General features: G+C 49.6%; 1 protein-coding gene across 4 annotated transcripts; it reads left to right on the top strand.

Annotated features, from left to right (window-relative positions):
• Nucleotides 1-435: 435 nt before the first annotated feature.
• Nucleotides 436-17,782, top strand: ahr1b (aryl hydrocarbon receptor 1b). Of its 4 annotated transcripts, none has more exons than XM_028429854.1 (11): nucleotides 436-932; nucleotides 4,457-4,644; nucleotides 6,689-6,804; nucleotides 8,835-8,924; nucleotides 9,865-9,991; nucleotides 10,127-10,263; nucleotides 11,335-11,540; nucleotides 11,625-11,734; nucleotides 12,971-13,112; nucleotides 13,195-14,572; nucleotides 15,919-17,782. In XM_028429854.1, the coding sequence occupies exons 1-11, from the start codon at nucleotides 892-894 to the stop codon at nucleotides 16,048-16,050; spliced, it is 2,667 nt and encodes an 888-aa protein (XP_028285655.1). In that variant the 5' UTR covers nucleotides 436-891; the 3' UTR covers nucleotides 16,051-17,782. The 4 variants fall into 4 exon arrangements, with proteins under 4 accessions (XP_028285655.1, XP_028285657.1, XP_028285659.1 ...); XM_028429856.1 differs by lacking the exon at nucleotides 436-932 and adding an exon at nucleotides 6,441-6,585 and having other exon boundaries at nucleotides 4,512-4,644; XM_028429858.1 differs by lacking the exon at nucleotides 436-932 and adding an exon at nucleotides 6,517-6,585 and having other exon boundaries at nucleotides 4,520-4,644.
• The last annotated feature ends 5,217 nt before the right edge of the window (nucleotides 17,783-22,999 follow it).

The raw sequence follows: 22,999 nt of genomic DNA, 5'->3' as shown, positions 1-22,999 counted from the left end.
TGATCAGTGTAGTGTCCGCCAGTGTCCACTAGAGGGCAGTCTAACTCTGTTGGTTTGATGTGTTAACAGCTTCATGTGGGCTAATATGCATTAATTTAATTGAAAGCCTTTGATATGACTAAGGAAAAGGCCGTAAAATGGCCGTCTATTACAGGTCAGTGTCGTAAAAGAAAATAAAAAACATTTTTAAGTAAATATAAAATATTTATTGTATTAAAACAAATGATGAAAACAAATACATTAAACGTTAATTATTATTATAAACTGCCAGTATACATGTGTAGTTTTAAACATTTTTTACAAAATGACCGGTATTTCCCCCTTTACGTCACCTTTGACCCGCTGCGCGCTCCCGACGTCAAATCAGTGCCCGGGGAGGCGCGCGCGCGCGCGCCCTGGCAAAAGACGGGGAAGAGAGGGAGGGAGGGAGAGAGGAGGGAGAGAGGGAGGAGAGCGGAGCAGAGACCGGAGGAGCGGGGGAGGACAGGCCGACTTCACCGGTTTAAGTCCTCCGTGGAAAGTCCTCCGTGGAAAGTCCTCCGCCGGGTGTGAAGTTTCTTTTCCCGGAGCCGCGCGTTATTTTCAGGAGGACCGTCCGCTGGGTCTGACGCGCCGGGACGGCGGAGCGCCATGGACCGGATCAGCGGACTCTGATAGCCGGACTTTGGCCGCTTTAGCGCGTCTGTTTCGCTCCTTATCCAGCTTTTAATCTCAACCGTCGGCAGTAACGGTAAATAAAGTAGCTGTACCGGGGTTTCGGGGGGTTAGCAGGCGGCCCGGGATGGGTCCGGTTTACAGCTAGCTTAAATCAGCTTCCTGTCGAATCACATGCTTCTACTGGATTCTGCTGCTGACGGAGGCACCGTGACGGAGTGAGACACCGACTGCAGCATGTACGCGGGACGCAAGCGGAGAAAACCGGCCCAGAAGGGGTGAGTGACAGCCGGCGGCGCTCACCGGAGCAGACCCGTGTCCGATAATACACACACACAGGCTGTAAAGAGTAAATAAAGGCGCCGGGATGGAGCCGTGTGAACAGATGAGTGACAGCTTAACCCTCATGCATTGTTCGCAAACACTACCCTAATGTGTTGTTCGGGGACAAAAACGTCCTCTAACTTTAACGGTTTTAAAAATATATTAGATAAATATTTTTTTGAAATTTTTTTGCATAGACCTTTTAATTAACTTCAGTTCTAATCAACAGTAGTGAAAAAATCATTTTCCCCCAGGATTTTAACCCTTTAATCACCAATTTTATAAGGGGTGGTGCTGAAAATTGAAAAAAAAAAAACACAAAATGGCTCATTTTTAATAGAAAAGGTGAATGTGGACTGGATTCTTTTGAACCTTTATTACAGTCTTGGTCATGTCAAACATCAGTAAAAAAATTGACTTGATTGCATTATTAGTTTTTGCACAGCACTGGATTTTCTTTTTTTCTCCCTAATGTGTTGTTCGGGGACAAAAACGTCCCCTAACTTTAACGGTTTTAAAAATATATTAGATAAATATATTTTTGAATTTTTTTTGCATAGACCTTTTCATTAACTTCAGTTCTAATCAACAGTAGTGAAAAAATCATTTTCCCCCAGGATTTTAACCCTTTAATCACCAATTTTATAAGGGGTGGTGCTGAAGATTGAAAAAAAAACACACAAAATGGCTCATTTTTAATAGAAAAGGTGAATGTGGACTGGATTCTTTTGAACCTTTATTACAGTCTTGGTCATGTCAAACATCAGTAAAAAAATTGACTTGATTGCATTATTAGTTTTTGCACAGCACTGGATTTTCTTTTTTTCTCCCTAATGTGTTGTTCGGGGACAAAAACGTCCCCTAACTTTAACGGTTTTAAAAATATATTAGATAAATATTTTTTTGAAATTTTTTTGCATAGACCTTTTAATTAACTTCAGTTCTAATCAACAGTAGTGAAAAAATCATTTTCCCCCAGGATTTTAACCCTTTAATCACCAATTTTATAAGGGGTGGTGCTGAAAATTGAAAAAAAAACACACAAAATGGCTCATTTTTAATAGAAAAGGTGAATGTGGACTGGATTCTTTTGAACCTTTATTACAGTCTTGGTCATGTCAAACATCAGTAAAAAAATTGACTTTATTGCATTATTAGTTTTTGCACAGCACTGGATTTTCTTTTTTTCTCCCATTTTGTCCCATAGACTTACATTATAAACACACTTTTTTTGACTGCACAGCCATGGCACTACATAATCATGCATTCTTGATTGTTGGTGGTTTACCCTGTTGGTAGGGGGTAAAATTTGTGATTTTTACAGTTAACAACTTAATTACCATATTAACCCTTTACCTGCAGGCCTGTGCTCATGTAGTGTAGTTTCTGGCTTGTATATGGAGTTATAGGGAGTATTTTAGCACATAATTGTGTGTCTACACACTGTGTGTGTATGTTAGAGAGGAAGAGAGCCATTTGCACACTGATCTTGTTGTCTGTGAGTACACACAACCACAGAGTCTTCATAGTAAACAAAAACAAAGAAAGTGTTGCTATGCACGTGTGGCCCTTTGATGTCTACAGGTGCAGACTAAACAAAACAAAAAGGCAAGTGGTCTTACATGTGACCTTGTGGTCATTTGATGGTGAGAAGAGCAGAAAGCAACATGAAGAGAGGATTCACTTGTGCACAATCTCTGGAAATGATTGTGCAGCCTGGCTCTATGAAGGGCCAGGCTGTGAAGCTGTGAAGGCTGCACAAGTAGATCCGTCACTTGTTCACAAGCGAATCCTTCATTCGTTCACAAGTGAATCCTTCACTCATGCACAGGTGAATCCTCTCTTCATGCTGCTTGCTGCTCTTGTCACCATTAAATGACCAGGAGGATGCATGCAAGTCCACTAGTGTTTTTGTTTTGTTTAGTCTGAACCTCTCAGCATCAAAGGGCCCGGCACTTACTTTTAGGGCTGCAACAAATTTACTTTACTTTACTTTACTAAACTACTTTTAATACTAATTTTAGTAGGGGACTAAACTGTAGATTAGATTTGGTTAGTCAATGATTATTTATTATGTTATCAAGTTATCTATCTATGGTGTCTATTTAGTAACATGCACATGTACGTATGGTCGTGTGGAGCGCAACACACCATGGAAAAGGGGCACTTAGACCTCACTTAGACTAATTCAGTGATCTCAACTGAGACACTAACCTAAAAGTAAAGTCACTCTACTGGAGGACGTGTTTTCCGAAAGCTAAAAAAAAAAAAAAAAAACAGCTATTTTACCCATCCACAACTTCAGACGCCAGAACTCCTGGATGTTTTCATTTTACATGCTTATGCATTGCCGTTGTACGTCTGAATTAGGTACACTTCACTTACTTAGTAACTTTATTTTCCTGACTTTCCTTCCCTGACAGTGTGCAAATGGCTCTCTTCCTCTCTAACATACACACACAGTGTGTAGACACACAATTATGTGCTAAAATACTCCCTATAACTCCATATACTTAAGCCAGAAACTACAGTACATGAGCACAGGCCTGCAGGTAAAGGGTTAATATGGTAATTAAGTTGTTAACTGTAAAAATCACAAATGTTACCTCCTACCAACAGGGTAAACCACCAACAATCAAGAATGCATGATTATTTAGTGCCATGGCTGTGCAGTCAAAAAAAGTGTGTTTATAATGTAAGTCTATGGGACAAAATGGGAGAAAAAAAGAAAATCCAGTGCTGTGCAAAAACTAATAATGCAATAAAGTCAATTTTTTTACTGATGTTTGACATGACCAAGACTGTAATAAAGGTTCAAAAGAATCCAGTCCACATTCACCTTTTCTATTAAAAATGAGCCATTTTGTGTGTTTTTTTTTCAATTTTCAGCACCACCCCTTATAAAATTGGTGATTAAAGGGTTAAAATCCTGGGGGAAAATGATTTTTTCACTACTGTTGATTAGAACTGAAGTTAATGAAAAGGTCTATGCAAAAAAAATTCAAAAATATATTTATCTAATATATTTTTAAAACCGTTAAAGTTAGGGGACGTTTTTGTCCCCGAACAACACATTAGGGGGTAAAATTTGCCCACAGTGTACCGTTGACCTATGAAAAATTTTAAAATCATATTAACAAAATTTATGTAAAATTAAGCTTATTGAGGAAAAATGATTCAATTTGTCCACATATTGACAAAGTTATGGCCAAAATAAACAGAAAAATTTCTCTCAGAGGACAAAAATGTCCCGAACAACGCATGAGGGTTAATCAATAAGTGCTGTCTGATCAATAGCAGACCTACTTTTATAATACAATCATCAATACCTGCCAATATTGATCAATATATGTCCCAATGAGTGGAGTAAATATTTAAACTGTGAAGAAATATAACATCTAAGTCATAGTATTATATTGATTATTATATTGATTAATTGGTAATAATGTGCTGATTTTCTGCCACTGTTCGCTGACAGAGTCAAGCCGACCCCCGCCGAGGGCACCAAGACCAACCCGTCCAAGCGGCACCGCGACCGCCTGAACTCCGAGCTGGACCGGCTGGCCAGCCTGCTGCCCTTCCCCGAGGACATCATCTCCAGCCTGGACAAGCTGTCCATCCTGAGGCTCAGCGTCAGCTACCTCCGCACCAAGAGCTTCTTCTCAGGTAGGAGAACAGCCTGCAGAGTCCCAGCGGTGTGGAGGAGGAGGTGGAGGAGGTGGAGGAGGAGGGTGGGTGCTGATGGCGGAGCCTGCTGTGGATCGTAAACTCCTGTGGCAGCTTCAGCGCAGGTTTAAACGTGGCGACAAAGACGAATCCTGAACCTGAGACAGAGAAGCTGCTGCGTGTCTGTTGAACACACACATGCAGGGTGGACGGGAGGATGGATGTAAGAATGGACCCAGAGCCTCAGGGGGTTTGTAGAGGTCGTGACCTCTGCGCCTGGACTCTCTGACACACTGTGTTTAAGAAGTGCAGAGGATCGGCTTTGTGGAGGAGTTAGCAGGCTTATAGGCATAGCAGATGGATTTTTGTGTGTGTGTGTGTGTGTGTGTGTGCACAGACTTTGTATTAACAGCAGATTGTACGTCTGTCACTGGCGCCCTCTGTATGAGGGTTCGATCAGATCTTCTGTAGCTGCAGAAACAGGCCAGCGGAGCACGTGAGCCCGTCTCTCTGATGCAGGTCAGGTCCTCCCGCCTGTGGCGGTCAGACTCCCCTAACGTCTCAGCCGTGTGGCGATGACAGCGAGCGGTGAGGAGGTGAAAGCCTCGTGATGGGTGGATCCACAGCTCAGCTGCAGGGCTGTCTCTGCTGTTAGTTCAAGAGGTCAGAGGTCACTGGACTCGACAGCTCACAGTTTGTGTTTCTGGACATGACTCCCTCCATGTTAGTCAGGGACGGAGGTCTGGGCGTGTGTTAGACAGGATTCTACCTCATGACGTCCTCTGAGGGACTCCTGACAGGTTGGACTGGTGTGTGTGTGTGTGTGTTTGCTCACATCTGTCTCCATGTGGGACCCTAGGGACCACAGCAGCGCTGTCTCGTGCTGATTTCTTGCTCCGTGTTAAGTATAATAATAATAATAATAAATCAAACGTCGGAGGTCCCTCATGAATATTTGACGGAGACGTCTCTAAGCTCGCAGACACACACACAGCGCTCTGTGTCCTGCCCGTGCTGTCCATCTGGGACATGCTGCTGTCCTCCCGTCAACTCGGGACGGGAGGACGGGGCTCGCTGCCAGCTGGGCTCGGTGTCTGCAGGCTGAAACACCGCGTCAGGCTCGGGCGCCGCCTCGCGCTCACCTCCTCCTCTGAGCAGTGAGTCAGGCGGCTGAGCAGCGTCTGTTGTGATGTTTTTATCGTCTGTTGGTGTCCTCGCCGCTCTCCGTTGTGCCAACAACCCCCCCCCCCCCATTTCCTGGGCGCCTCAGGGTGTTTCTCTTGCCGACGGCTTGTGTTCGTGACGTCAGGCCGCGCCCCTCCTACCTCTGAATTATTGATAGTGGGTTTTTTTTCTGCTCCAAGTTCAGGTCACAGCTTCGGTGTATTTTACTACACGGGTTTCTCCTGGGAGGAGGTTTAGTGACAGATTCTTCATTTCGTTCGTCCCGTGTCGCTGTCCTCCACAACACAAAGACACACTACAGCACAGACCCGTGCAGCCTCGCCCTGTGGGGGATTTGGGTCGGGATCAGAAGAAAATGGTTGATCCGGTCCAACCTCGGGCCCCGGTTATTGTCCCAGACTTCCTCTTCCATTAACGTCTTCACCACTGCTTCAGAAAAGCTCTTTGTTCTCCTCAGACTCCAACCACTCAAGCTGATTCTGTCCCCGGGGTCAGAGGCAAACCGGCTGGCGTCCATGTTTTTGTCTCGGGGTCAAAGATCACAGAGAAGCCCTGAGGGGACCGCTCCAGTTCCAAACCCTCAGACAGTATTTGTATCTGTTTATCTGCAGGTTAATGAAGAATGTCATGGATTTATAATTCTACCATCAGCCGTCCTGTGACTCTCCCTCTTCTCACCTCCCTCAGACGTGTTACTCCTCCTCTCCTGCCCTCTGTCGCTCCTTGTCTGCCTTTGAGAAGGTGTTATTCCCTCAGGTCTCCTGAAAAAAACATCCTCTTTCAACATAGGATGTGTTTCAGCTTCTCTCAGCCTCTGATTTAAAATGTCCCTCACTAACGGTCCTCTCTGTTTCTGTAGTGGCGATAAAGAACCAGCTGTGCAATGGCGTCAACAAGAGCGGCGATCACGGCAACGGCAACAAGACGGCAGGAAGTGGCGACGGGCGGATACCTGAGGGCGAGCTGCTGCTGCAGGTTGGTGCTGACTGACAGACAGATGTTTGATGCACAGCAGCACAGAGGGGGTTTCTTGGGCGTCTCTTCTTCAGGGTGTGGTTGGCAGGAGGTCTGAGCCTGAAGGTCATCAGGAGCCTGAAGGTCATCAGGAGCCTGAAGGTCATCAGGAGCCTGAAGGTCATCAGGAGCCTGAAGGTCATCAGGAGCCTGAAGGTCATCAGGAGCCTGAAGGTCATCAGGAGCCTGAAGGTCATCAGGAGCCTGTGCAGCTGAAGCTGTAAGACTGTGAGCAGGAAGAGGTCATGTCCTTATTAAGGCAGTGGACATGTCTATTTCTGGACAATAACATGGAGGTCAGTGCACTCGGCCTCATGTGGCCACTTGAGGAACTGCAGGTTTAGTGTTGACAATGACCTGCCGAGACTTAGAGACTCCACTTAGAGCTCTGCTGCTGAAGCAGCTTATTAATCAGTGTTATTGAACCCTCGTGGTGGAGGAGGAGGAGGAGGAGGAGGAGGAGGAGGAGGAGGAGGAGGAGGAGGAGGAGCGTCTTCAGCTGCTCTGTCCCGTCACAGACAGCAGGACATCAATTATACAGAGGCAGTGAGCACATGTATTATTGAAGGAGGCGGTGTTAGTGGAAGTAAAGCAGTTAAAGCGTTCCTGGATGTTTCACAGTGAAACAGCAAAACCACCACAGGAAGCGTTCAAACATGGAGGCACCGACAACAAACACCACTCTCCCTCTCTCTCTCTTCCTCTCTCTCTCTTCCTCTCTCTCTCTCTCTCCTCTCTCCCTCTCTTCCTCTCTCTCTCTCCCTCTCTCTCTCCTCCCTCCCTCCTCTCTCTCTCTCTCCCCTCTCTCCCTCTCTCTCCTCTCTCTCTCTCCTCTCTCTCCCTCTCCCTCCCTCTCTCTCTCTCCCTCTTCCTCCTCTCTCTCTCTCCCTCCCTCTCTCCCTCTCTTCCTCTCTCCCTCTCTCTCTTCCTCTCTCTCTCTCTCCCCTCCCCTCTCTCTCCCTCTCCCTCTCTCTCTCTCCCTCCCTCTCTCTTTCTCCCTCTCTCTCTCTCTCTCTCTCCCCTCCCTCTCTTCCTCTCTCTCTCTCGCCCTCTCTCTCCCCCCCCCACCCCCCCTCTCTCTCTCTTCCTCTTCCTTCCTCCCTCTCCCTCCCTCTCTCTCTCCTCTTCTCCCTCTCTCTCTCTCTCTCTCTCTCTCTCTCTCTCCTCTCTCTCTCTCTCCCTCTCTCTCTCTCTCTCTCTCCCTCCCTCTCTTCCTCTCTCTCTCTTTCTCCCACACACACACACACACACACACACACACACTTCATGATGGAGAGAGAGAAGTGTTTTCTGCCGACAGATGAGTCCACAGTAAATATTTGTGCATGTATGTGTCTCCACTCTGTGTTCTGTGTGTGTTAGTCACAGTTCTGGGTGAGGTCACATTTAACCCTTAAACCCAGTGACAGCTGCCGTCCTCTTCCTCACAGTGTGAATGGATGCATATCGCTGCAGAGGAGGTGATGAGTTCATTAAAAGAAATCAGAGCTCTGCCCCCTTCCTGTGCCTCCCCAGCATGAATTATTCACTCCCTTGTTTGCAGCCTGATGCTAATGTATTTCTGACATCATGTCATGGATGTGGACAGATGTGTCAAAGGAACTATGAGAAGCAGGATGAGCGTATTCGTGCACGCGTCCATTCAGATAAACGCTGTTTGCTCACGGTGGGCCGTAAACATCGTCATGCTCATCAGTGAGGTGGAGGCGGCCGCCGGCAGGATGCTGCTGTGGCTCTGTGTCATCACCTCCTCACAGAGCCCAGAGGCGGGAGGAAGACGAGAGGAGGAGGAGCAGTGACGATGGAGGTGTTAGTCATCCAGCAGTGACCTCCTCCTCCTCCTCCTCTTCATGGCTTCTCTTTGAACAGATGTCCGCTCCCGTCTCTCCTCTCTGCCCGGGGGGGGACGTCTCAGCCCTGTTGTTTAGTTTCTCTGCCTTTCCCTCTTTCTCACAGTAAACATGCTGACATGCTAACCGTTCTCTCTGCAGGCCCTGAACGGCTTCATCCTGGTGGTGACGGCCGAGGGAATCATCTTCTTCTGCTCTCACACCATCCAGGATTACCTCGGCTTCCATCAGGTACCGACCCCAGCAGCCCGTCTTCATACACCTTGTAGTGAATGAAGCTCAGACTCCTGACAAGCAGAGGGGATAGAGTTCACAGAGCAGCGAGTGAACGCAGGCACATATGGAGCCAGAGCTTTAATCTAATTGGCTTCACAACAAAGCACCGCTGCCTGCAGTCTAATCTCATTTCAGAGAATGTGATTATCAAATTATCCAAAGTCTCTGTGTGTGTCTGTCTGTGTGACACACTGTATATGAACATGATGAACACACCTGACACACACACACTTTCACCCCTCATTCCCCGTCCACCTGAGGCCCGTCACCTCTCGTTTACCAAACAAACCCAGACCAGTGAGAACACAGCCCGGCCTCCTGTCACCAGCAGGAACAGACAGCAGCTGCTGTAACCTTCATCAAACAGGACACACCTGAGTCCAGAAGAAAAGACAACATTAGTGCTGGGACGTCTCTTACATTAGCCTAGCCGCCTTTAGCTTAGCTCTAGTGTGACGCCCAGCTGTAGCTCAGGAGAAGGTTTTTGCTGTTTGAAAAACACTTCACGTAACACTTCTGCCTGTCAAAATTCCTCCTCCGTAACCCGGCTGTGACCCCCCCCCCCCCTCCCAGAGCGGGAGGGCGGTTCCACCCTGGTCCGCTGCCAGGTCATGCTGGGTATGGACGACAGATATCAGAGTGGGGCAGGCCTCTGGCTCCGCTTCAGCCGTTTGAATCAAACGTTCAGCAACACTTGATTTCTTTTGGCTTCACTTCAAGGCAAACAGAATCAAACGCACCCCTCAGGGTACCTGCTGACAGTAACTGCTTCACCTTCACCAGGCTGTCCGGGCCACATTGTTGTAGTGGAAGGTTACATGGGGTCCACTTCAAAGACATTACCATGAAACACACACACAGTGTTCCTGTGTTCACGTTTAAGTTTTCCTTCCAGACTGACGTCATGCACCAGAGTGTGTTTGAGCTGATCCACACTGAAGACCAGCAGGAGTTCAGGCGGAACCTGCACTGGGCTCTCAACCCCCCTGTCAGCCTGGGACCCCCTGCCGACTCCTCCCCAGGTCTGAGGACTGTCTGTGTCTGAGTGTCTCCCAGTTGTTTTCAGCAGCACACACATGCTCCTGCTGTGCATACTGTACAGGTATACTTTACAAGACCCCTCCACTGTGACTCTGAATATAAAATGTTGTCCTCAGATGGGGAGTCCACGTCGACCCCCTCCTGCCCGGTGAGCTACAACCCCGACCAGCTTCCACCTGAGAACTCGTCCTTCCTGGAGAGAGGCTTCGTCTGCCGCTTCCGCTGTCTGCTGGACAACTCCTCCGGCTTCCTGGTAAGACAGATGAAATTAAACGTGAAATGAAGCCGTAGAACCGATCCGTGTTAGGGCTCCGAGGCCTGTTGGTGCTGCCGGCAGTATATGGCGTGCCACCGCAGTCCCTCTGCGATCAGAAGCCACCATTTATTCCTATAATCCGCCTTAAGAGAACCTCAGGGTCGTGGGGAAAAAAGGTCCTTAATCCTCCCAGCACCCAGAGGAGATGAGAGCGCGGGGAGAAGGTGCTTAGTCACACAGGATGCTGGAGATGGAGGAAAACACATAGTACTGTACCACATCACATCACATGGTTCCAGCTGAGCCACGCCCACTTCTGGAACAGGAGGCTTCGTTTGGCTCATTTAGAAAATGTATTGGAGTTCATCTTTTGTCTCGGATGATTTCAGGGATGATGATGATGAGGGTGATTCTTTCTTTGCTGGACATCGTGGTCTTGCTCTTGCTCTTGGAGAGGTTCAAACCTTCTTCCTCTCCTTCTCCTTGCGGTTGCGTGAGCAGTAAGCCCGGTTTCTGCTTCTGTCCGCTGGTCACTATGGCTTTGTTTTTTCATAATCCCTCCTGCTATTCAGGGTTAGATTCCTGACATCACGGCTGCAGGCTCTTAAACCCACCAAGGTCAATTAACCCGAGCTAACAGAAGAGGGGGGACGGAGGGGCTGGGGAGGAGAGGGGGTTGGTCTTCACACGAGATGCCACAGGGTGAGGGAAGGACAGCAGACAGGAGAAAGTGTTTTCAGGTTTTTGTGGGGCTGTTAAACCTCCCTGTGGGCTGCTGCTGCTGCTGGCCCGCCATCCAAAAACCTGAAGGTTCACTCAGGAAATCTGCCCTTTGTTAGAGAGAATACAAACACTCTGAAGTGGTTTTTGCTCTACATTAGCCAGCAGGATAAATAAGGCTGATGGAGCTGGACAGGGAGGGAAGGAGCAGCACTGAGGTCTGCAGTGGAAGCTCCACGCTGCAGAGAAACGAATCAGCTGAGCAGGAATTCACAGACATGTCTCGGGGCCTTCTCATGCCGCTGTCTAATAACAAAGCTAATCAGTGATGTAATGACCCGCTCGCAGGCACTGAACATCCAGGGCAGGCTGAAGTTCCTCCACGGTCAGAGCCGCCGGCAGGGCGACAACGAGGGCGGCACCCCGCCTCAGCTCGCCCTGTTCGCCATCGCCACGCCCCTGCAGCCTCCAGCCATCTTGGAAATCAGGACGAGGAACATGATCTTCAGGACCAAGCACAAACTCGACTTCACGCCTATGGCCTGTGATGCAAAGTACGTGATGTGTAAACCTGGGAGAATGTTCTAGCTACAGCAGTGTCACTGTCATTAATACTCTGTGTCTGTGCCGGTTTTCAGGGGTAAAATCGTTCTGGGCTACACTGAGGCTGAGCTGAGAGTCCGAGGGTCAGGATACCAGTTCATCCACGCTGCTGACATGCTGTACTGCGCTGAGAATCACGTCCGGAGTAAGTCACAGCTGATAGCGCTCGTCAGGAGTCCTGGTAACCCTGCGCAGCGTGAAGCTAGTTAACACTGAAGGTGAAGCTGCAGTGACCCGTCTGATGTTGTCGTCAATATTACAAACAAACAGACGCTCTGTGTGTCACAGAGGAACTCTCCCACTGAGACCCAAGTGTCCTACTTACCTCTTGTACCAGATGACCCGGTCGGGCGTTACCATGGCTCCCGGACGCTGCCAGGCGTTCACACACACACACACACACACACACACATATACTATATATGAATGTAGTCATGCATACGGGAGCAGAAATACGTGCATATAGCACAGAGATACATACATTCCGCTAGGATGCTCACACAGATGGCAGGCCAGGTTCCACACAGTCCAGACAAACAACAGACTGACTCCATAAACCTGCTGTTTATCAATTAAACAGCCCCGATACGAGTGGGAGCACGTTGTTATGGTTCAATTAGAGGGAAGGCGATGATTTATTTATTATTTACACACAGAGAATCTAGTTAAACTTTAACAAAGCTTCTCAGTCTGGATCAAATCAGGATTAGTTAGCGTACTGTACGCCCCCCGCCGGATCTCCTCCACCCTCCTTTGTTGTTGTTGTTGTTGTTGTTATAAGGACTGTAAGTCGTTACAATTACTGCGTGACAAAACAGAGAGTAATACAGCAGCTAACTAACTTTATAGGTCAGGGAGTCTCTGAGCAGCACCGTTCTCTTTCAGGGAGAGGAGAGGAGTTTGTCCACAGGCATAAATATTGCAGTTTGCTGTAAAGGTCAGCAGCTTGTGGCTCATACTGCTAAAAATACACAGCCAGGACTCGGAAACTGTCTACCACCAAAAAAAACAACTACTTTAGAGGAAGCAGCATAGACACAGAGTCCCAGCTCGACAGCATGTATTAATGTGTCTGAACGTTCCACTGCTGTGCACCTGAGACCGTGATGTTTGTTTGAAAACCTGCACACACACAGCACTGAGCTGCGGAGGGGAGGGATTGTGGGAGAGGTTGGCATGGTGTGTGTGTGTCTGTGTGTGTGCGCTGGAACAGGACTTGTAACATGTGCATGTAGCCAAAGTGAAGATCAGCATGCAGCCTCCCTCTCAGCAGCATGCCCGGCTGAGCAAATGCAGCGAGAGTGTGCGCGCACTGCAGGGCGTGCAGAGCGTAAACAGCCGTGACACTCGGCCTCCAATGTGTCATCTGGTGTGATTGCAGTGATAAAGACGGGAGAGAGCGGCCTCACCGTCTTCAGGCTGCTCACCAAGGACAACCGGTGGAAGTGGGTCCAGGCCAACGCCCGGCTCGTCTACAAGAACGGCAAGCCAGACTACATCATCGCCACGCAGAGGCCTTTGGTGTGAGTGCTTCTGGATTCCAGGGTGATTCGTAGATTTGACATCAGTTACCTGCTGAACCGTGTGTGACGTGTTTCTCCACAGGGACGAGGAAGGAGGGGAGCACCTGAGGAAGCGCTCTATGCAGCTTCCCTTCACGTTCGCCACCGGAGAGGCTCTCCTCTACCAGACAGGGTTTCCACTGCACGGCTTCCCGGATTCCTTCCAGGGCAAAGCCAAAGGCAGCAAGTCCAAAAAGGGCAAAGTGGACAAGAGCTCTTCAGATGACCTGGACCCAAAGTCCCTGCTGGGAGCGCTGATGAGCCAGGACGAGTCTGTGTATGTCTGCCAGCCGGATACAGAGCCTAAGATGTCCAACCACTGCAGCATGTTCGGCGAACAGCAGAGTAAGGCTGATGGATTTGAAGGCTTGTTAAGCAGGGACAGCTGGCATACTGTCTCTAACGGGGAGGTGGGGAGATGTAGCAGCAAAACCTCCAGTTTTGACCCACTTCTGGCCACCCTGGACTCTCTGTCTCTGGACGGAGAGGAAACGTGCTCCAACAGCGAGTTGTTCAGCGCTCTGGAGAACCTGGGCCTGAACGCTGAGGACCTGGAGCTGCTGCTCCTGGACGAGAGGATGATCCAGGTGGAGCTGGACCCCAGCCACATCCCAAGCCTCAGTGACCTCCTCACCAACAACGAAATCCTCTCCTACATCCACGACTCTCTGGAGAGTGGGACGGAGGGAGAGGGTTGCGGGGACGGCGGTGGATTTGGACGTGACTCGTCCCAGCAGTCGTGTTTGACGCCTGCAGTCCCTCACAGCAGCAGGCAGCCCATAGTGCAGCTGTCGCAACAGATGCAGCAGCACGTCAGCTCGGCCGAGCTGCTGAAAGCTCCGCCTGGTTCAGTTCACACTAACGCCCAGCCTGCAACTCCCAGCAGCCACTGGGTGGAGAACCATCCCAGCAACCACGCCCACCAGCACGCCGCACTCAAAGCCCCGCGGCCAAATGGGGAGCACAGACAGCTAAACTCACTCCAGCAGTGGCAGCAGGACCAGCAGCCGCTCCACCACCAGCTCAGCACTAACGGCGCTTTGCTGTTAGGCTTCCAGAACCAGCTCGGACTGACCACAAATGGATCTTACATCCAAAATGGACGTCCTGTCTTTCCACCAAATGAGGAGGCGATCCACATAGATCACAGCATGTCCGGCACGCCACAGGCAGGAGGCACAGCACCGAACGGCCCGACTGTGCAGGACGTTTGTCACTACCAAAGCCTGGCTGCCACGCCGCCCTGCCAGGCGCAGGGTCACCTCAAACACCAGCCGGCGCTGCAGCAGTCCCAGGGTCCCGCTGAGAGCTCTGCACTGGACTTAGAGCAGTTCCTGGCTCTGTCAGAGCCGCAGCACAGCCTGCCATCCTTAGAGGCCTACAGCATGTTCAGCTCCACTCAAGACTCCACGCACAGCAAGGTAAGAGAGCACAGAAATGTACACTGCACATGCATTAAGCACAACACTGTCCCCTTCACAGCGTGGCCTAAGCTTAGCTAGGCCTGTGAGTAATGTGTTCCCCTCCCTGTCAGGCCGCCCTCTCTTCGTTCTTACCATCTCACATTGACTGAAGCTGCCAGATCTCCTCAGAACTGTTTGCTCTGCGAGCCAAAGTCATGACTGAAGCCCCAGCTGACGGGGCCCGAAGTCTGTGTCGGCCTCAAATATCAGCGAACATCAACAAACCGAGGGCTGTGGGATCCACAAACCCAACCCTTCAACCCTGTGCTGTTCTCTTTTACTGTCATGAAAATGGATTTTCTTCCGAGTCAGCACACAAAGGCCCCGGGCTGGCATGGAGCTCAGTGTAAACTGTGATGATGCGACCAGACATGCCATGTAAATAAGACGAGGGGGGAGATGGGTCAGAGCGACACAGCCGGAGAATAAAGTCAGGAGAAGCACAGGGGTTAGTTTGTCGAAACTGTTCGGCTTGTTTAGCTGAATTACAGCGTGTGCTGGAGCCACGCAGGCATGAAATCACCTTTGTCATGTCCCAAAGTACAGCAGCATTCTCATGGCTACTAAATAATGTTCAGGGACGGCAGGAGGCTGTGTCTCTGCTCGGACATACGATCATTTGTTCAGCAGTTAATTTAAAATCAGCTGAGCGCCCTGCTTGCTGCACTGTTCTGTCTCCAAGCAGTGAAAAAAAGCAAACGACAAAATATGAGAGGACGGAGCAGCAGTGAGTACAATAATGAATAGAATAAGGTCGGGACGAGCCGCGGAGATGTGCGACCCCAGCAGGCATCCATTCATCCCCGCCCCATTCAGCCTCCACTGTTATTCTTCAGGGTCAGTGACTGTCGCTGAAAGAAAAATACTGGCAGGCTGGCCAGTCAAGCATGAGCGCTGCTGACCTACAATTTGACTGTCATCATTACCTAATGCTGTGAATGCAGGCTGGAGGGGGAGGCGCCCACACACTGCTCTCAGCTCACAGCGCCTCTCGCTCTGCGCTACATTATGCTTCCTACAACGCATCGTCCCCTGAGCGGCCTCGGCGCTAACGAGGTGACAAACAGCCTAATCTGTTTAGACTCTGCAGGGATTACTGTACATACTGCAGGAATCTCTCCTTCCTCCTCCTCCTCCTCCTCCTCTTCGTCCTGCAGGTCAAGCAGCTGCTGCTTAGCGCTTACTGCCTGACCCGACCTGCTTCATGTGATTAAGGCCGACGCCGCTGACCCATTAATACAATGCACAAACAGCTAATATCTGCTGCTTCATGGCTTTGCTGACATCACTGTTTTGTCCCCCAGCTGGAGAACGGCTGCCTCCTCAGTGCCACCAACGCCACCTACGTCAGGACGTGCGTCCTGCCGACAGAGGTGTCCCTCCCTGACGGACTCCCCGCCCTGCAGGACCCACACAAATCTGGATTCTTCCTCTGAGGAAGGACCTGTCCTCCTTTTGTTTTTTTTTAAACAGAGGGCTGAAAAGCATCTCGTCCTGGTATGAAAAGCATTTTTTTTGTCACACTGTGTTAGGATGTTACTCGTTGTGCTCGCACTTGAACGTCTGTCGGGTGTTTCCAGTTTGCTGAAGCCAAAATTCGTCACACTGTGATCTGTAAATACACTCAAAGAACTGTGTTTTATCCTCAAAGTGACAGAAAGATCACCAGACACTGATGTGCAGGTTCTAGTGCCATATAAGCTGAGCTGTTCACTGTCGGAGTGAACCGAACCAATGGAGATATTCTACTGCAGTTATTATAAGAAACCATGAGTGTTGAAAGTTAAGCTGCTACTCATTAACTCGGTTCCATCCCGACACACCAGCAGAGTCTGTAAACGTCACGTAGGTGTCGATGAACTGTCCGGGTGCTTTTACATGTCCACAAACTGAAGCATTTCATTCTTAAAGAGATTTAAACAGGCGGAGGAAAAAAGCACGAGCTTCACAATCCTGATGCTGCGTTTCAGCCTGTTTGAGGTTTACATTGACGCCGTGTGCACTTACATGTACGTCACAGACCTGATCAGAAACGGACCCGATCGGTCCGCCGGCGGCGCTGACCTCAAACATCGAAAAGCATTTGTGTTTCCTGACCGGAGACAGTGTGAAAATCTCCCGTTTAATGCCTTGTCTGGGAGGCCTCGGCCGCTCAGGCTCCTTCTCACTTTATCCTGCACTCACACACACACACACAGAGTAATCCATGGAGGACCTAATTGTAAATAACTGATCATGACGGATGAGGAGGTGCATGGCCTGTAGGTGTCCTCTGATGTGTGAGGACTCACACACTGTCAGCAGTACAGTGATGTCACTGAGCGCTGTGGCCGACCAGCACGCCGCTCCTTTCACTTTTCTACTCAACAAGCACAACGAACCTGCTTCCTGTCAGAGCTCCTAAACGCACCAACCAGAGCACCGACTCCATCCTCACGTCAGGACGTCCGACGCGAGGTGAGGCTTGGCGACAGACAGGACAACCGCTTAGCGCTTAGCATTTAGCACTGACTGAAAAACCAAACAGGAAGCATGTGAACGCACATGTCATCCATCGCTGAATGTCTTGTGTGAAAACATGAAGCTTTTATTTCACTGCAGAGAGGTGAAATACAGTCGTCATGACAACCAAATGCATTTACAGACCTGCCTCTTTTGTGACCTTTCTTATGAAACTGAATATTTAAAAAAGCAGTTTTGAGATCAAATGCTGTAGAAAAGAAGCGAATTATAAAGTGACAATCAACGAAGAATGGTGTGTGTGTGTGTGTGTGTGTGTGTGTGTGTGTGTACAGTACATGGTGTGTTTTTCATGGGGCTGTTGAAAGCACTTCTTTAAGGTCACTCCTCCAGCACTGAACGTAGTCTGGTAGTTTTAAAAAAAAGCATTTTATGACTCCATGTTGTTTGAATATTGTTGTGTTTATGTCCGTTATCACTTTAGCTCGAAGCGGTGCCATAACAGTGAGCGACGTGAGGAGCGTCCACAGGGTCAAACCAAATGTTCAGAGAGGCACACAGACTTTGTTTTCTGTTTTTTTTTTTTTATCACTGTAGGTCGTAGGTCGACAGACGTTTTTTAAAATAATATGCAGTTTGTCTCTGAGCCGTGTGTTGAAATGTGCTCTTGGATCCTGAAAATAAAGGATTTCGTGCAATCACACTGAACCGCCGCCTCTTCTCTCATCTTCTTGTTCACTCTCTTTACAGACCCCAGCACCCCTACCTGTCCACCAGGTGTCCCCGTAGCTCCCTCTCCACCCTTTCCCTCAGCTGCTCCTCGTTTCCCATCAGGCAGGTAGTCAGTCAGTCAGTCAGAGCTCGGTGTGGAGGCAGTTAGGGAGGTAAGCAGGACTCCATGTTGTTGGTTGTGTCTGTTAAATTGATGTGTTGTCATTGAGCCTCTGAGACTTTAAACGCTGAAGTGACGCACGCCACCGACATCCTGAGGAGGCTTTTAGCTGCAGCTGCACACACACAGCGTCCATCCCCTCCCGCCTTCCTTACCCTTTTTGCACCTGCACATGTGTGAAATGGCACCCAGACAAACGCAAACAAACACACTGATACCAGAGGCCTGAGAGGCGGCTGAGGATGGAGGCACATGCAGCCTCCGCTCTTCTGAGTGCAGAGCGCTGCTTGCTGCTGACTTTACATCTTTAATGACGCCTCCCCGAATCATTTATGAGAGTTTTTCTTCTCCCGCAGTCTTCAGCCGGTTAACTTTGCCCGCTTGTGACGTGATCAATCATCCAAGCAAGATGTTGTGTGTCCCACTTTAGCTTCCTCGGGCCGCCGGCGGGGCCTCACAGACACAAACACTCCAAACACTCACTTCCAGGTCTTTGACAGTAACAACTGTACTGACACCTGCTGGCGTGTGCTCTCATAGAACCATCAGTGGGGCTTAAAGATATACAAACACGTAATCTACAGATCAGTGCAAGGAATTAAAAATAATCTGTGCCTCAAATAATCTGTTATTTAACACCGGGGTGAGGCCTGTGTGGCTCCTGCTGCATAGAAAGGATATGAAATATTTAACGGCCATCTATAACCACTCAGGCCGTCCTGATGGAGAACACGGACACTGCGCTGCTTCTGTGAGCGGGTGCAGCGCCGCTGACCTGCTTTCACACCGCGTTCCTATTCAGCTCAAACCCGCAACCTGTCCTACGTTTCCCACAATGCCCTCCTCCACCCTGAAACACCAAGCGTCTCCTGCGTCTCCCTCTGACTGACCGCTGACAGATTGATTTTGTCCTCCTGTTGTTTTTTTCTTTTTACCGCTCTGTGTGCAGAGCTGCACCCTCTCCCTCTCTCTCTCCCTCTCCCTCTCCCTCTCCCTCTCTCTCTCCCTCTCCCTCTCCCTCTCCCTCTCTCTCTCTCTCTCTGCACCACCCCGTCTCCACCCGTCGTGCTGTCGGAGTGAATTACCTCCACCCCACCACACAGATACTCCTGCACTCCTTCGGCTGCATGAAGGTAAAAACACGATGAATAATGAACATTAGCTTTACCTCATATCACAAAGTGTTTCACAGACGATAAAACCAGCAGCACTGTGCAGAGGAACGTCTCAGGGAAATAAAAAAACACTCTTTTTTTTTTTTAGCCATGACCTTGGCCACAGCTGACTTAACCCCTTCATATCTGACGGACACGGAGAGGTCCATCATGAAGCTGTAAACTCAGAGCTCTAATGGCAGGCGGGCTTTTAGGTGGGAAACACCCTCCATCACTACCTCCACTCCAGCTTAGTAACCCACATCTGACTCCCTGTGAGCCGCACACACACACACACACACACACACTTTTTTTGGCTTATGAAGAATTTCTGCTCAGCTGTTTACTGATAGATAATCAATCAGCTCCATCAGCTTCATGTGATCCACCCAGTGTTCTTAAAACCTGGCTCAGTGTACATGCAGCCAGCTGAAAGGTCACAGAGCCTCCAGAGGACGTGTGTGTCTGTGTGTGTGTGTGTGTGGTTGACTGTCCTGACCTTTTCAGAGTGTCGGCGTTCAGCCCGCGGGCTTCGACCTCAGCGTGACGCTCGGGTCAAACCACCACAGAGCTTCTGTGGTTCGGACGTGTGAGTGGCGGCTCACTGGGACACGCCCACCTCGCCGCGAGCCGCCACCGAAGCACACGTCTGACCTTTTTTTTTTTCAGTATTTAGATGTTGGAGGCGGCGTGTTTACGTTGAAGGTAAATAATGTCAGCACACGGACAGGCTGAGGGACTCCTGCTTCCACTCTGTGATTCTGTTTGACAGACTGTGTGACGCCTCACTGATCACCTGCACGCTGCGACCTTCAACCCCGAACACACACACACACAGTCTCCTTTAGATGCCTTTAGCTCATCTGGCGTGTCAATGTGCCAAACCCGGTTGGATCAGTGTGTTTGTTTTAGTGACCCCAGCGAGTGAGGCGGGCGGAGAGGTCGTCAAATATTGATGCCAGAAGCTGGAACAACCAACTGCTCCCCACTGGACGTTCGTCTCCCCACAGCTCCGAGGTTCAGCTGTCAGCGGAGGATTTCTGTGTGGAGCACTTCATGGAGGAAACAGGAAGTAACGCCATCACACAGTGAGCGGATGAAGCCGTCATTGGACCAACAGGTGATGAAGCATAACCCCTTTAATGCAGTTTGTGTTGATCTAACAGCCGCGTGGTGTTCGCCGTGTTGACTCTGATCTGATGAAGATGAATTATTCAGAGGATTTTCTGCGCCCTCCTGCTGGTTGTTCGGTTTTCCAGGAAGCTGCTGAAGCTCACAGATGTGCCTGACCTAAAAGCTCTGACATCTCAAGGGGCGATCACACACTGAGCTGCCAAAAAACACTGTGTGTGTGTGTGTGTGTGTGTGCTCCTCCTCCTCAGTCGAGCAGATGAGAGAGCAGCAACACAACCTTGACCTAGATAATGAACAAACAACCAGAGGAAGGTTCAAGAACGATGAAGAGGAGAAGTTAGAATATGAGGGGGCTGGAACTGAAGAGGAAGAGAAGGACAGATGAGTATGGATGAATAATGTCAAGAGACGGAGATGAGATGAAGAGGAAGAGATGAAGAGGATGAGGAGGATGAGGAGGAGTGTTGGTTTGGAGGTCACCGCCTCCCTCCTGTAGGTCTGATGGATCCACACTGACAACCAGAGACCACTGGAGACTGTGTGTGTGTCTGTGTCTCTGTGTGTGTGTCTGTGTCTGTGTTTCTGTGTGTGTCTCTGTGTGTGTGTCTGTGTCTCTGTGTGTGTGTGTTTCTGTGTGTGTCTGTGTGTGTGTGTCTGTGTCTCTGTGTGTGTCCTAAACCAGTGCACACACACTAACTTTTCCCAGTCTCCCTGGAGGTGTTTTCTTTATCGACTGTGTCTCGGTCTGGAGACACTCAGAGGTCAGAGATCACGCAGCACTGAGATGTTTCAGTCTGCCATGTTGTAGTCAGATTTACCCAGAATTCCTTGCAGATGCTGGCTTTGCTTATTAGTACTTGTATCAGAACCTGGGCCAGTTATAGGAGTATTCACAGTCACACACACAGAGTCCATCAGCTGTCAGTCATCCCTCTCTGTCCAATGAGGTCACATGTGTAGTGCAGTGTGTGTGTTTGTGTGTGTCTGTGTGTGTCTGTCTGTGTGTGTGTCTGTGTGTTAGCTGATACAGTATGTGTGAATGTGTGAGACAGACAGAGGTGCTAACTAAGGTGACAGCGACGGTGCGGCGCGGCGCCTCATTCACGCCCCTCCTCAGATCCAACATGGCAGCTCCTGCTCGCTGACAGGAAGCGCCTCCTCGCCGAGGTCCCGGAGGTCAGACAGAGGGACATGGAGCAGGCTGGTTGGAACAGATTGTCCCTGCCGCTGTCAGGTCCTCCATCAGGTCCTCACGTCTGACGGACAGCGAGCGGACGTCCAGGAGGCGAGTTTCACACGCGCCGCTCAGTCAGTCACCATCAGACAGAGAGGAGGTGTGAGGTTCCAGAGCCCCCCCATCTGAGTGTGAGCCCATTCCTTTGAATAAACATCAACGCTGCTGTCACCGTCATCTTCATCACCTCCATCATCAGCACCGTGAGGGGGTTTGATACACAAACACTGACATGAGAGACGAGTGAGAGGAGGGTAAAAATACAGCTGCACTAACTTCTCCTGTTCCTGCTGCTACATCTAACCCAGTGCTGTTCCTCCTCTTAATCTGTCCATCTGCTCCCACTCTGCAGCCTCCATGTGTTTAATGGGCCTGCTTCGCCCCCTGCTGGCCATCAGTGTAAACTGTAAGTAACACTCCTCCTTCACCTGTGCTGCAAACACTGTTGTGATGATGTGTGGATTGTTTATGTGAGCTGTTTTGGACAAACATGGCTGCCTCATGAGTTCATTTAATGTAAAAAAAAAAACAAAAAAAAAAAACATGACAGCAGCAGGAAAACATCCAAAGGTCAAAGGCGTCACATAAGAAACCAGCCCGAGGAGGTGGCTTTAATGTTCCCCTCTGCAGAGGTAATCCTCCGCAGGGATTAGCGTCTTCATCGAGACTGCAGCGGCTTCCATGCGCCTCGCTCTCAGGGTCTCACTGTAATCCCGCTGCTCTCTAGATATTCTCACAGCACACTCGCTGCCCTCAGCTGGACACATCTGTACCAGAAGTAATGCTTAGAGTTCGTGACACAAACACGTCCAGCAATCCTGCCTAAGTGGACGGTAGAAATGGACGTTGCTGTTATTGTGTGACACAATTATTCAGGTCAAGTCAAAGGGCCGCCCTGAAACCAGATCCCTGCAGACACCCAATATCTGTGAGAGGAGGCAGCGCTGTAGCATCAGCAGGGACCCGTCTGCTCCTCTGTGGAACAAAACTCCTGAGGAGGAGGAGAGAGGCCTCCTCTAGAGACTGACTCAGCTAGAAAGGCGAAGAGAATTTGGGTTAACGAGCTGCTGGACGGGCCGATTCCTGCGTTAATGGAGGCGGTCGGACGCCGCAGAGTGGTTTATCTGAGCCGGGGGATTTGGGTGTATTAGTGTAATCTTCCTCTCTGTGACCAACAGGTCCACTCATCATCTATCAGCACGTTCCCACTTCAAACCAGCACAGATCTGATCGTTCTCCTCACATCCTCTTTACATGATCGCAATCTGACCTCTGACCTTTGACCTCTGTCATCTGGCTCCTCATGAGCTGGAGGAAGTGAAGCTAAGATGCTAACTGTAGCTTCATTTAGCCGGTGTGTGTGCTCACCACATCTGTTCCAGTCCACATCTGTTCCAGTCCACATCTTAAAACATCGTCTTTGAAACGTACTGTAATAATAAAGCAGCTCTTTTATTATTCTTCATCCCCAGACCCTGATGGAAACAGACAGCAGCTCCTCTTTGCTGCAC

The sequence above is a fragment of the Parambassis ranga genome, chromosome 2 (genome assembly GCF_900634625.1).
Source record: "Parambassis ranga chromosome 2, fParRan2.1, whole genome shotgun sequence".
NCBI classification, from domain to species: domain Eukaryota; kingdom Metazoa; phylum Chordata; class Actinopteri; family Ambassidae; genus Parambassis; species Parambassis ranga.
Note: the sequence above shows the minus strand (reverse complement) of the source record. Positions and strands in the feature narration are given on the sequence as shown.

Excerpts from the sequence above, each read along its gene's own strand:
- ahr1b (XM_028429854.1), top strand. The coding sequence starts at position 892 with ATGTACGCGGGACGCAAGCGGAGAAAACCGGCCCAGAAGGG. Across the intron at positions 6,805-8,834 it reads AGGGCGAGCTGCTGCTGCAG|GCCCTGAACGGCTTCATCCT; the intron begins GTTGGTGCTGAC and ends TTCTCTCTGCAG. Across the intron at positions 11,541-11,624 it reads CCTATGGCCTGTGATGCAAA|GGGTAAAATCGTTCTGGGCT; the intron begins GTACGTGATGTG and ends GCCGGTTTTCAG.